Source organism: Parambassis ranga, chromosome 16 (assembly GCF_900634625.1).
Source record: "Parambassis ranga chromosome 16, fParRan2.1, whole genome shotgun sequence".
Lineage (NCBI taxonomy): Eukaryota > Metazoa > Chordata > Actinopteri > Ambassidae > Parambassis > Parambassis ranga.
The window spans coordinates 9,788,744-9,803,395 of record NC_041036.1 but is presented as its reverse complement, the minus strand read 5'-3'; the positions used below and the strand labels follow the sequence as shown (position 1 = coordinate 9,803,395).

Sequence of the window (14,652 nt, the reverse complement as noted above, 5' to 3'; positions counted from 1 at the left end):
TTGCTCTGTTCCTCGGACTCCTGTGTTATTAACTGGATTCAGGCACAGTTCAGCTTCAAACAGACTTTATTAGTTCATTTAAGATACATGAAACTCACTTAACTAATGAAAGAAATAACTTAATACTGTAAAAGAGAAGAACGAAAGAGGGAAAATTAACAGAAGCTCAGCATGCACTGATTAGCTAATGATATGAAGGTTCTTAAGAATTCCAACACAATTAAATAACTAAAGTCAAAACAAAAGGAAACCTAACATAAAAAGGAACAAATCTATATCATACACAAAGTATCAAGGCTGTCACAATATCGTTGGCTTTATTTATTCTAAAATAGATGATCTGATGATATACTGTATAATCATGTACTGTATGGATATAATCACTGAAGATTTCTCCCTGACTGCTTACAGTGCACCAAGGCTGCTTTCTATAAAGAATGACCAAATGACTTGTACAGTGATGTTTAAGGGGGTAAGCATTAGCCTGCATGTTTTTAATGTAAGTTTGGTAAACACTGATCTCTATCCCTGATTCATTACATCCTGTGGTCTAACAGATCTGTATAAGCCATGTCAATTTAAAGTCAGTATATATACGTACAACAGTCGTATCCCCCTAAATCATTCTGAAAATCCAAATGAAGGGAAATCTTTCATTCATTAAAAACAAAGATTTTGGTTTGCAAACAGATTCCTTAGCCCTGCAAAATACACTGAATTAAAATGTAATTCTTAATTCTTTTTTAAAACATCACCTCAAAGTGTTTCCCTAAGAAAGCAAAAGTCAGTATAGTCCTAAAGAGAGGATCTTCACACCATTACATGCAGAAAAGAGTGCAGAGTGATTTGTTTCAGTGGTTGACAGGAAGCTGACAGACCGGATGTGTTGATTTTCTGTTTCTCTAATCAAAGTTGAGCGGGTGGCCGTCGAAGTGAGTGAGCACATGATTTTCGAACACCTTCTGGTCGCAGTCCAGCGGGAACTGCTCGCTGCACATGGGGCAGATTTTCCAGTGGCTCTCCACGTGTTCCTCAAACTTGCTCTGGTCGTAGTTGGGTGGGAAGATGACCTCACAGAGTGGACACCGTTTCATGTCCATGCTGCTCATGGGAAGAGGAGAGCAGAGGGGGAAGTCAGGGAAGAGAGCACTCATATTAAGCAGTCGAGCAATAATGTGGGCCAACCAGGAGTGCAGGCTAATAAAGAGCATCTGTCTGATGTGACGTGGGTGGCCTGCGGTTCAACTAACACCAACATTGTGTTGCAGAACATTTTTACACAAGCTAAAATGCACAGGTTTAGAAACTGTAGGGTGCAGCAAACATAGATGGCATTTATGAGAGTCAGGGTATGTGAGGGTTTGTTACCTGGAATCAAAGCAGAAGGCAGTTTGTCCATCATTCACAAATGGGCTGTGAGTTTCAGTTACTGTGGGCTGTTCATTGGTGTTACCCTGAGGAAAAGGTAAAGCATTAAATACAGAAATATTTAACTGTAAACTGCGTTTGGGAGAGAAGCTTACGTTGTTGTTTTGCTTTTCCTCTGACTCCTCATGGCCTTCTGGTCGGCCCTGGTTGCGGGTGGGTTGGATACACACCACATTGCTGTCCCAGGATGGAGGTCCGACGGGGGGCAGCCTAAGTGGCTGGTCATCTGAGAACTCCTCATCGACCTCATCTGCTAAGAAAAAAATCTACTGTGAATAAAATTCAATCAATTCTAGATAAGTGTGCAGGTTTCTTTCTGAAATGAACACCAACCTTTTGAGTCTGTGATGGTGTATGGGTTCCCAAACTGCAGCTTGCTGGGGCTCTGAGAAACCAACAGAGGTGTAGGGGCATCCTGGGCGTAAGGGACTGGGTACTGCAGGAATAAAGGCACGCTGGACTGGAGGTTCTCCAGACTGGTTTTCTCACTGCCCCCCTGATCCCCCTTCTTGCTGTTTCCTTTCTGGAGCTCCTGGGTAACATAATGTATGAATTTAACCACAGACACCCGTAAAATTCAATGCTACCATGGACATAAACAAACCTACTGAGGGGAAAGCACTGCTACTACCCAGATTCTATCCTGCTATCTTCTCTAACCTTTAGGCCAACACTGCCATATACATCATTTCATCTCTCTGTGCCTCGCAGCCTGATAAGAGCAGCCATACATCACCGAGCGGAGCTGAGCAAAGCTGCAAGTACTTGCGTTATGTCTTGCTCACATAACCAGTTTAATTAGCACCTTCATTAAAGTAGAAACTCTTTTCATTTTCAAAGGGAACGGGACTCTCTGTTTTATTGATGTTAGCTGCAGACGCCAAGTTAATTTACAGTCTAAACCTCAAATTGGGTCATTCTACTCTTCTTAACTACAACAGCATTACCTCGGAGCAATATTTTAGGTCAGAGAGGACCTTACTGTGGCCCGAAGTAATGGAATGGAAAATAAGAACTCATTTACTTTGCGTCTACAATTAGAGGCATATTAAATACAGACCAGATTAGGAGAGGGAAAATGGCAGGGGTATGGCACATTTCAGGGAATTTTTAGAGTGGGAGAAGTCCATAAACGAGAAAATGAAAGCCGTCACCAACCTCCTCCAGTTTTTCCTTCTCTTTTACAACAAGCGCAAGCATGTCCTTCAGTTCCTTCAGCTCCCGTCCCTTCTCAGCTACCTGGCTCTGAGGTAAACAAAGTACACAAAATCAGAGGAATGAAGAGATTCTCTATCCTCAAAGTTTTCATGTGCTGCTAATTGAAAAATGCCCCACAAAAAAAAACAGTCAGACCTCAGCGCGTGACATTAATTGATCACAGCCATAAAAGGGTTCCCTTTGCTGAGGACTGATTTATGCACAATACTGCTCAAAGAAAAACAACCTGTTCAAATTCCTTTGAGACACTAAGCAAATATCCGCCTGACCTGAGCCAAGCACAGCATTAGCCAGGCAACTAGAGATGGTTCCTCCGAGACGAGCTTTGCTTGTCTCCAGAGGCTGACATAAACAGCAGTAAAATGTCGTCTCACAGATAGCCCTGCTCATAAACAACACTGTCAGACCAACTGTGTTCAAGGGGAGAGATAGCATCAAAGGGTCCATCCTTGAGCTAGACCAGCCATGCACAGCGGTGGAAGCAGCGAAGAGCCCAAAGACGGACCTGCTTTGAAGAGCTGTGCAAACTGTCTGTACTCTGGCTACTCTCACCTTGTAGCGGTCTTCTTCTGCTGCAAGCTGCAGCTTCAGGTTCTCGTTGGTCTTCAGTTGCTCCTTAAATTTCACCTCCATCTTGGCCAGCTCATCAGCAAACATACAGCTACGCTCCTTCTCCTCCTAAAGAGCAACAAACAACCATGTTTTCATCATACCACCATACCTCTGAACAACATCAGCCCTTCACATGTCTGAACACCAAATGTATTAATAAAACCAGCAACATTTCTAACCATCAGCATCTGCTTGCATTTTCTGTACTTGTCATTCCTGTCAGACGCCTCTCTGCTGATCCCTTTGAGCTTCTCCTGGATTATGGCTTCCAACATGGGATCAGCTGAACCTGGACTTCCTGCAAAGAAAGGTTCAGTCGGGTAAAATAAGGTACCGTAAGTATGATATAGTGTTCTTTTGATCCAGTTACCTGTTCATTTCCACAACAAACGTCTGTTCTAAACCACTTATTGCAAGGCAACAAAGACATTATATTGATTCATAAAATTTGAATGAAATTATTTGACATAATGCAGATACCTGGTACAGATGTGTCTGGACTCACTGACAGAGGAACTGCTGCAGCCTCTTGTGCTGAGCTTCTCTTACATTCCTATAAACAAACAAAAACAAAGTAATGTGAGAAGACCCCATAAGCAACAAAACACAAACATGTTTTACTTTACAGAGAAATTCAAATTGGCATGTATAATTGTCGAAAGCTAACAAAGCTGATCTGAGGGCATTATATACAGTGTGATAGGCTGTCACACTGAATTAGAGTTCACTGTCAGAGAACTCTAATTTTTTCACTTGTTGGAACATGAATACAGTTTTGTTGGGGGGTGTCTGGTTGGACCTACCCCTTGCTGTTCAGAGAGTTTAAGCACTTGTTTTTGCAGACGCTGACACTCCTTGTATTTCTCCTTGTAGTGTTCTGCGGCCATGTGCAGTCGCAGCTTTAGGTCCTCTACTTCTCTCTGTAGCTCTGCTACAACAGCTGGGTCTGTAGCAGCTTCCTCCTCTGCTTTGGCCTGTGGATTTAAAACAATAGATCAGACATTACCAAGCAAACTGCAAAGACCACTATGGTCCTGTAGCAACAGGCAAGATGCTTTTGACCGCAAGTCACCATTTACAATGACAAAAACGTTTTTATATCGAAAGGGTGATATTAAATAATATTTAAATATAAGACTGAGGTTCAATAAAAAATATTTTGTTTCATACCATTAACTTTCTGTACTGCCTTCATCAAAACAGGCTTACTTTAATATATGGCTTTACTTTTTATTGAGTGTGACAGAATAACTATAAATGTTATTGTGATGAACTGTTTGATTTGCACACACACCTGTCATGACATTAAAGACATTTCATGTTAAATGTACTACTTTATATAAAGAACGCTCAAACGTGAAAGCTGTTATGGTCTTTGTCATCCTTACTGCTTCCTGCTTGGCGTCTGCCTTTAGCTGCTCTACCAGATGCTCCAGGTGGATACATTGGGCCTGAGCTTCAGCCTTGGCCTGTCGAAGGGCATCAGCTTCAAGCTTCATGTGGTACAGTTCGGACATGGTACGGTCACGTGTGCTAGAGGCGTCCCTCAACTCAGCAGCCAACAAGGAGGCCTGCTGCTGGTTGGCCTGGAGCTGCTCCTCCTTCTGCCGCAGCTGCTCCTTCAGGGCTTTCATGTCACCCTGCCAGAAACATGTTTTTGATTCTTTGTAAGTAAAGATGTTTTATTATTTTTGCTCCTATTCTTTCAGTTGATAAAAAACTTCATTATTTATACCAAGGGGGAAACTTTGGCCAGGATCTCTCGGTACTGTTTATCCTTCTCTGTGAGACATGCCTGCAGGCGTCCCACCTCTTCTTTAAACTGGGCAATGGTGTTTTCCTTATTCACGTCCACAGACTTAAGCATTTGCAGTTCTGCACTCAGCTTAGTGTTCTCCAGCTCCCGGTTCTTCAGGTGAATCTGGTGTGCACACACACAGAAAAAGTCAGAAAACAAGTCAGAAGACATAAAGTTGTTGGCTTTTGCCTCATGTATACCGCCTCAATTACAATAATGTACCAAAGACTGTATTAAAAAAAGACTATCAAAATAAATGTTCCATGCCTTCAATTACAAAAACCTTTTGCACCAGCCCCAGTGTGACAGTACCTCAAAGCCTACACCTAAATTAAATATCCATTTCTGTGGCTGCAATACAGTGTGTGGCACTCCCAGTTTCTGTGCAGTGCCCACCACAACAAAGGCACAGGAACACCAGATGGACCAGAACATAGAACAGGGCATGCCTCATTTAGACTTAAGTATCAGGCAAGGGTACACAAAATAATCCCAGAAGTACAAAGTAAAGTGAATCAACACTGTGTATTACTACAGATCTTCAAACCAATGTCATAAAAATCCTAACAGTATCTCGCTGCTACCCACCTCAACTCTGAATCCTAATTTTTGATGAAGCTAAATAAGATACCTCAATATCAACACAGGTATTATGAGAATTATTATTTTTTTGTTAGTGAGAAAATGTATTTAAATTTTATATATTACCTTGTATAGTTCCTTTTCATCTTTCTCATTCTTCAGATGAGATTCAAGAGCCTCTTTCTCAGCTGAAAGTTTCTTCACTCTGTCTTTTAAACTAGAGACAACAAACATCCTTAGTAACAAATTGCCAAACCCTTCACAGAGCTTATATTCACCTAATAACTGTGCGTGTAACCAAAATCAAATTTGCAACAATCGCTGTATTGCAAACTCACCTGTCAAGTTCAGTCTCCTTCTGAAGGCCTTTCTGTGTGACTCCTATCAGATCTTCCTCCAACTGTATGATTCTAGCTGTGGCCTCCTCCAGTCTCCTCTTGACCTCCTCTTTCTCCTCCAACAGGGCCTGAGAACCATGTTGCACCTCCTGTGATGCAGAAAATCATACAAACGGGAAGGATGCTGCAGTTCAGTAATACTCATGACCTTATTTTATCTTTTTTTTTTTCATAAAATAGTGCTCTCCAATTTGTGCCCAGTGGGTAAAAAGTGTCAAAAGTACATAACTTTATGTCTGTCTTTTATGGGAAATGTGTGCAAAGCTTTTACTGCCTATGCAACACAAGTCAAAATCAAAATAAACATTATGACTCAATAGGGTTTCAGACTTAAAAGATGACATCAAAAAAGGGAAAATGAAAAGATTCTACAATTTGTTTATAGTCTGAATTTGGAATCTTTATATTCACACCACATAAAAAAATCATATAAAAGTAAAGTCATAAAATTAACAGCCGCAAAATCTGTAATCATGTTTTCATCTGAAAGCAGTTTTAAAAGATTTATGGCAGAGGACAGCAAAATGAATTATTACTGACAATGCATTTAAGGCTTAATGTTATGCTATAAAAAGCAGAATTACAACTTTGATAATACAGACATTCATATCTGTCAAGGGGTGATTTATTCCCTCAGTTTATTATGAGTTTGGATAACTCTGCATGTTTGCACTCCTTCACTAGGGGGTGCTAAAAGACTGCTTGGCAAAAGCGTTAAAACACCCTTTGAATAACCACAATAACTAAATTAGAACATCGGTCAATGATATATTTCAGCACGTGCTGCTAATTTAAAGTACATTTACAATATATAATAAAAACTGAAGTTTTAAAACAGATACAGGTTTAAATATTCCCCTCTGAGCTGCTGGCCCTTCCAACACACTCGGTCAGTTCTCAGCTTACTTGGTTCTCTCTTCTCAACTGGGCACAGGTCTCCTTCTCCTGCTCACACTCCTTCTGCAGACTTTCTTTCTCTGCTTCCAACTGCTCCTTCTCCTGCTGCAGGAGGGCCATATTTTTGAGCAGCTCATCTTTCTCTCTTTGGGCTTCTTCTACCTTTTGCTGCAAAAAAAAAAATACATACACACAAAATTGCATTATTTAACAAAAATAAATCAAGCCGTTACAATGCCTGACATTTCATGGTTTAGTTAGACTATATTGCAAAATAAAAGGTTTAATTTGCACTGTACCTCAAGGAAACCAGCTTTGGTTGTGACCACCAGAATGTCAGAGTTGCATTCATCTTCCACGGTCAGCAGTTCATCCTCTGTTGGGCTGTTGGCCCGGAACTGGAATGGTGTGCTTGCCCCCCGGATCTCCCCTTTGTGGGTCACATAACAAAACTGATAGAATTCCCCATCATCATTGGGCACATAGTATCCTGTGGAAAAAAACAGACACAGTCAATAATGTGGGAGGCAGAGAAGTAAAAAGAGATTCCTCTAAAACTCTAAACTCTTCTGACACCTGATCTTAACCTGCTTACTTAGCTCAAAGTCACAACAAGCTGAAAAAAGTGTGCTGGCAGCTGAGTAATCTGGATTTGCAAAGAATCCAAAAAGCAAATCAGACATGTCTTTCTTCCCTTCGTGTCAGTTTCCATTACTTCATGAAGAGTAGTATAAAAACACATATGTTGTTAACACTAGTGTGTAGAGATCTGTGGGGAAAGTTTCTCATTACTCTCTATTCACTGACTCAGTATTAAACTTTTAACAATCCTCTGAACACCCAGTGGTTATTAAAAGGTGTCAAAGTTATAGAAAACTATGGTATGATCTTACCCTGAAAGACCACTGTTCTGTTGACTGCGGTGCCTTCCACATAGTTCTCAGGGAGGGGTGACCACAAGAATGTGTAATAGTCCCTCGCTGTGCTCCAACCAACCTGTGAGACATTGTGGGGAATCCATTGAACCAGACACTCTCACCACATCAGTGTAGGATAATAACAATGGAGGATTAACACAGAGTGAATCCACACATCACCTCTAAAATATCTAGTTTATTACAGTAATCGTGGGGTTGTAAACCTGTTGAGATGATAGCAGAAAAACATGCCCCCTATGATATTTTACATCTAAAAGAAAAGTTATCGTCTGGATGAAAAGTTATCGTCTGGAAACCAGTCCCACTTGCATGTGCATGTGGCCTGGCCCCCATGAACAAGCCTAACTGTGGAAATGTAGCTACAACTCACTTCTAACCGGAAGAGGGAAATAGGTGAAAATTTTATACATAGGCAACTTGAAAATGAAAACCAAAATGTAATTATATGTATTTTATGTGTTGTTAACTGATGGCTGATGGGGGGGGGGAGTGCAGAAAATACATCCATAACTTCAGACCGGTGCCATAAAACTGTCAAACAAAATCAGTGTCACATTGAGCTGGCTGGTTTTTGGTGTGCACACATGCATCCACAACAAGCCCAGTACAAGTAGCTGACTGAAAAACAAGAGGTCTGTGTCCTGAAGTGCCAATATTGATGATTCAAAAAAGTAGATCAAATTGCAAAACACTCTGTTCCTTGATAGTTGCAGATATTTCTTTTAGAATAGGCAATTTTTTTCCCACTGTCCGGGTAGTTTATTTTCTCTGTGCACACAGCCTACAGCTACAATATTGTGAGTGTTCATCAGAGCCAGAGATAGAAGGCACTGGTGCTCCAAAACCCCCAATTGTAACCAGTGCAGTTCCAGCCTCCAGCAGTAAAGAACAGGAAGCAATTAAAACATGCACCTAGTTAGTGAGTGTCATTACTGAAAGCTAGCCCTCACCAGTCTACTCATTAGAGCTGCTGGGGTGGTGGTGGTGGGTGAAGGCTCTGAGAAGAACAGACTGCAACACGTTTAAAGTAGGAGGATTAGATGGAATGCAAGTCTGTCATAAGAAAAACTGGATTTGGGACCAAGGAAACACTGCAAAAAACCTGAAACATAAAAAAGGTACAAAATGTGCTTTAGCTTTAACCTGATTCCTTCAACAGCATTCATACTCCTAAAAGCAAGCTGGCAGAAGTCAGTAGTAAAATTGCTGCAGGAGGTTATGTATTGTCTCCTTCAACATGTTTAGATGTGAGTTGTTCATAAATCAAACCAAGCAGTTGAGCTCAGAGACAGGTTAATTATAAAGCTGAACTTGCTTTCTCCTCCGCCACACTGACAACCTGTCCCAACAACATTTGACTATAAAGCTTGCATTACACAGTAAAGTAAATGATCAAACTTCAACAGGTCAAAGGCTGCTTTCGTTTTTTCTCTTTTCTTTGAGAAAAAGAAAAAGAGAAAGTGCTTCATTTACACATCTGTGAACTATTTCGTATTGGCATAATAATTATAATCCAACTGTACAAGAGTCAACCATATAACATATGACTCAACAATATATTTTCAATCTTAATTACTCTATATGACTAATATATATATATAGACCAAACATGCATTCTGATAAAAAGCACACCAAGTACAACTACCTTAAAGAAAAGAGAAGCCCTTCAAACTGTCAAAAAAAAAAAACATTCTGCCCTGAATGGCCAAAAGCAACTAAATCTGGGTCATAGATCAAACACTGTCCCATATATCTAGTTATATCTATATGCAAATAATAGGGCTTGAGAACACACTGTCAACACTGCCAGGAAGATTAACATGATTTACGGTCTTGCACTCATCTGTTCCCAGTGAAGCACTGCAGTTTGGAGGCTCAAGAAATGAATGACTTTGAGATCCATACTGCCAGCTGTGCCTACCTTGAGGCTAATCACAATGTTATGTGGTATCCAGCTACTATGCGGTGGAGACTCAAAGCAGCCTCCAGATAATATCTGATTCACCTCTAATAATATGCCGCCATTTCTATGTGAGGGAAGGGGAAAACCTCTATCCACACCTATTCACAACTCCACAACAATATCATTGATAAAACACAATAAATATATCAATTGCAATGCAGCTGTACTTGCTCTGTGTAGACAAGTGGCTATTAAAGCTGTGTCAACATGCAACTGGGGCGGGGGATTGAACCCCCACCTTCTGGTTAGTGGACAATGACTCCACCACCTGGGCCACAGCTTCCCCACCATTGCCCCATAACCTCCATAGTTACTAATGCTGAAGGCTAATTTAAAAAAAAACAAACTTAAATAAGTTCAAAAATGTTACTGCAACACAACCTGAAAAGGCTATACAGTGGCTTGCAAAAGTATTCATACCCCTTGAACTTTTTCAACATTTTCTCACATTATGACCACAAACATAAATATATTTTATTGGAATGTTATGTGAAAGACCAACACAAAGTGGCATACAATTGTGAAGTAGAATGAAAATTAAACATGAGTTCAATTTTTTTTTACAATTAAAAAACTGAAAAGTGCAGTGTGCAAAAGTATTCAGCCCCCCTGAGGCAATACGTTGTGGAACCCCATTTTGCTGCAATTATAGCTGCAAGTCTTTTGGGCTATGTCTCTACCAGCTTGAAGACTGAAATCTTTGCCCATTCTTCGTTGCAAAACAATTCAAGCTGAGTCAGATTAGATGGAGAATGTTTGTAAAAGGCGGTTTTTAGATCTTGCCACGGATTCCTGATTGTATTTAGGTCTGGACTTTGACTGGGCAATTCTAACACATGAATTCATTTTAAACCATTCCATTGTAGCTTTGGCTTTGTTTAGGGTTGTTGTCCTTTTGGAAGGTGAATCTCCACCCCAGTTTCAAGTGTTTTGCAGACTCTAACAGGTTTTCCTCCAAGATTGCCCTGTATTTGGCTCCATCCATCTTCCCGTCAACTCTGACCTGCTTCCCTGTCCCTGTTGAAGAGAAGCAGCCCCAGAGCATGATGCTGCCACCACCATGTTTGACAGTGGGTGTGGTGTGTTCAGAGTGATGTGCAGTGCTAGGTTTCTGCCACATATAGCGTTTTGCATTTAGGCCAAAAAGTTCAATTATGGTCTCATCTGACCAGAGCACCTTCTTCCACATGATTGCTATGTCACTCACATGGCTTCTTGTGGTTTTCTTTAACAATGGCTTTCTTAATGCCACTCTTCAATAAAGTCCAGATTTGTGCAATGCATGACTGATAGTTGTCCCATGGACAGAGTCCCCCACCTTAGCTGTAGATCTCTGCAGTTCATCCAGAGTCACCATGGGCCTCTTGGCTGCATCTCTGATCAGTGCTTTCCTTGTGTGGCCTGTTAGTTTAGGTGGATGACCAAATGTGAGTAGGTTTGCAGTTGTGCCATACTCCTTCTATTCGCGGATGATGGACTGAACAGTCCTCTGTGAGATGTTCAAAGCTTGGGAAATCTTTGTATAGCCTAACCCTGCTTTAAATTTCTCCACAACTTTATTCCTGACCTGTCTGGTGTGTTCCTTGCACTTTATGATGCTGTTTGCTCCCCAATATTCTCTTAACAAACCACAGAGGGCATCACAGAACAGCTGCATTTGTACTGAGATTAAATTACACAAAGGTGGACTCTATCTAGTCATTAGGTCAACATTCGATCAGTCAGAAATCATCAGGCAACTTCTGAAGGCAATTGGATGCACTCAGAGAAAGGGAGGCTGAATACCTTTGCACACTGCACCTTTCAGTTTTTTATTTGTAAAAAAAAAAATTAACTCATGTTTAACTTTCTTTCTGCTTCACAACTGTATGCCACTTTGTGTTGGTCTTTCACATAACATTCCAATAAAATATATTTATCTTTGTGGGAATAATGTGACAAAATGTGGAAAAGTTAAAGGGGTATGAATACTTTTGCAAGCCACTGTACGTTACTTACTTGATCTGTGGTGATTTCATCTCATCTGCCATCTCATCTCTCATTGATAAGATAAACAAGAGGTCTGTGCTGTCCACAATACAGTAGAGACGAAAATAAATTACTGCCACTGGATCAAATGTGTTTCTATAACAGGATCCATGTGGGTCACTGAAGCTTGAGCTGGTTTTAGGAAGGTTCCACTCTCTCTGCCAAGTTCAAATAAATATGATAATTGCTGCACTCACAATCTCTGCTATAGACTCTGCAAAAAGTAATCCTTCGGCATAACCTTTGGTTAGGTTTCAAAGATGTTATGTTCCATAGTAGAACTAAAGTTATTAGACAGTCTATTCAAGCTTTACCATCCACTACAGTTCAGAGACAAAGACTACTAAAACAAAGGGAAGACAGCTGTTCACCTTGAATATGCCAACCCAGTCCTTTGGATGTGGTTTGATGAACTGTGTCAAGGTATAATGACACTCAAGTGCAGCGTGGGGCAGGTAGCTCTTCCCCACATTCTGGAAGATGACGTGGGCAAAATTTGATGTGTCCATGTTGTTGTCTAGTAAACTCCCGTCCAGGAGGTGTCACAAATCCCTCAGCAGAGGCTACAGAGGGAGAGACAATCACATTAAATAATAATAACCACAGAAACAAATCCAAAACCACTACTGCCTAAGAATAAATGAAGACACCAGATTATCAACAAGTGTTTCTTGCATTGTATATCCTTATTAAAATATGTGCAATTTAATCTATTAGTGGTCTCATTTTTGGGCTAATTTTAACCATATCGGTGCAATGATGCTAATGACTCTAAGTTTAGTATTGTTTCAGACTGCACTGACATCATTCTCAGATAGCAAATGTAAAAAAAAATTGCAAAGTACTTGCAAAGATTTAAAGCAAAGAAAAAGATCTCAAATGCAAAAATTATTTATAAATGACAACATGATTTCTTAACAACAGGGTCTTCTGCATACAGGGAAAATGAATGCACTGAATAAATCAATAGATAATTAATTAATTACAAAACTGCATATTAAACATGAGTAATATAGACAAGTAAATAAAGTAAAAACAGAAAACAGAGCATCTGGCCCAGCACTCAACATCTCCCTGCCCCCGATGCAGAGAAGTTAAGAGCCTAATGGATCTGAGGACAAAAGATCTCAAGTCTGTCTGATCTCTGTGCTCTGTTACAGCAGCCTGCCTCTACACATTCTCCATTTCATTATGAGGGTGTGCAGTGACTCTCATTATCCATGATCCTTTTTGCCATGGACACCAGAGTGTACAGCTCCATGTCAACCACGGAGCCACCTGACCTGCTTGTTGGGCTGTTTATTTATGCTACCTCCTTAGAAAACCATATTACAGAGTAAAAACACTATCAACCACAAACAAAAAGGTATGCCCCTCCATACATAATCTGAAGTTCTGCACAGGGCACGTTGGAGATAAAATTTAATATGTACAAAAAAAGAGGACGGGGTGGAACCATCCACAGCTCTTGGCTCAGATGCTGGATGGGTCCCTATCTCAAGATGCAGAGGGAGGAGGGAGAAGGACTGCTGTATTCCAGGGGGAGCCCACGAATAGATAACAAAGATAGCTTAAAACTGCAAATATATCTATAAACTTCTGTTTGATTTTATATTTTAAGCTCATAAGAAAATAACCTTTTAAGCTAGATTGAAGCACAAGGAAAAATCTATACATATAGTGGTGAAATTACTCCCTATTTGGGCCATTTTGTCAAGATTATAATCGTTTAGCGAAAACTAAACTGTACCATCAGATTTAGCCTTTTCACCAACGTACAGGAAAATAGTTTTTAAATGTTGACATCACATTATGCGATACATTAGATACCAGCAGAAAAAGTATCGCCCTCAAAACCTGACCTCCATTTAAACTGGGGACTCAAAAGTTATGAATAATACTAACATCAGGAGGGAGTTTCCATTTAGGCCTCAACTGATATAGTTTCGCCTGACGTAATTGGGCCTGTGACGCTCAAAACATTTCATCTGATGATAATCCGAAAATGAGTTGATAATTCACAGAAACTGTCGATCTGACATATGACGCTTAATAAGAACTTGTTAAAGATGAATGTCAGCGACTGAAACTGCCAACTGGCGACCACAAGCTTCGCAGTGAGGCCTAAAAACTGATCATATCTGGCTAACTTAGCTAGCACGCTAACCGCATACTTCGCTAGATACAGTTACGCATTAACCATGAGGTAAAGAGACTTGTGTACTAACAAATGTTTAACTACAGAGATATCCGCACTTTGAGTCCTAAAACACTCGGCCGCATGGTCCTGACGACATAACACCCTGAACGAAACAGAGTAGCTAGTTTTAAGAAGAGAGTCCTGCTAACAACCGGAGGACAAGGTTATAGCTAACGTAAACAGTTAGCAACGGTATGTCTCGAGGTACCACCTAAACACACTTCAAGTGGATGGAAACATCAAGAATCGTATAGTTTGACACCTTTATAAGATAAACACTGAACATACCTCACTGACATGCTGAACAGCAGCTGAAATCTCAACGTATTATAGAAACAATTGTTGACGCAGTTCAGTGCTTTCCCGTGTCCTCTTCCTGGAATAATAACAACATTACGTCACTTCCGGAAAGGGCCTGCTTGATGGAAAAAGTACAACGTTAAATATTATAAAATACCAATGGTCCGTAATAAACCAGTCCATATTTGGCATTTTATTTACTATATACTTCCTTAAAAAGATACACGGGCCTCTGCCGCGCTATAGCTTAATTTTTCGTTTTATTAAACTGCATTCACTTCACAGCTTTA

General features: G+C 40.4%; 1 protein-coding gene across 3 annotated transcripts; it reads right to left on the bottom strand.

Annotated features, from left to right (window-relative positions):
• Positions 1-48: 48 nt before the first annotated feature.
• tax1bp1b (Tax1 (human T-cell leukemia virus type I) binding protein 1b) lies at positions 49-14,497 on the bottom strand. Of its 3 annotated transcripts, none has more exons than XM_028425576.1 (18): positions 14,351-14,497; positions 12,234-12,425; positions 7,827-7,929; positions 7,233-7,423; positions 6,943-7,101; positions 5,977-6,125; positions 5,765-5,855; positions 4,994-5,179; positions 4,647-4,898; positions 4,062-4,232; positions 3,739-3,811; positions 3,438-3,556; positions 3,199-3,324; positions 2,587-2,673; positions 1,762-1,960; positions 1,524-1,681; positions 1,369-1,454; positions 49-1,101 (listed from the first exon to the last, which is right to left on the bottom strand). In XM_028425576.1, the coding sequence occupies exons 2-18, from the start codon at positions 12,369-12,371 to the stop codon at positions 903-905; spliced, it is 2,487 nt and encodes an 828-aa protein (XP_028281377.1). In that variant the 5' UTR covers positions 12,372-12,425; positions 14,351-14,497; the 3' UTR covers positions 49-902. The 3 variants fall into 3 exon arrangements, with proteins under 3 accessions (XP_028281377.1, XP_028281379.1, XP_028281378.1); XM_028425577.1 differs by having other exon boundaries at positions 903-1,101; positions 1,524-1,678; XM_028425578.1 differs by lacking the exon at positions 2,587-2,673.
• Between the last annotated feature and the right edge of the window lie 155 nt (positions 14,498-14,652).

Excerpts from the sequence above, each read along its gene's own strand:
- tax1bp1b (XM_028425576.1), bottom strand. The coding sequence starts at position 12,371 with ATGGACACATCAAATTTTGCCCACGTCATCTTCCAGAATGTGGGGAAG. Across the intron at positions 7,930-12,233 it reads ACTGGGTTGGCATATTCAAG|GTTGGTTGGAGCACAGCGAG; the intron begins GTGAACAGCTGT and ends AATGTCTCACAG. Across the intron at positions 1,102-1,368 it reads GCCTTCTGCTTTGATTCCAG|CATGGACATGAAACGGTGTC; the intron begins GTAACAAACCCT and ends TCCCATGAGCAG.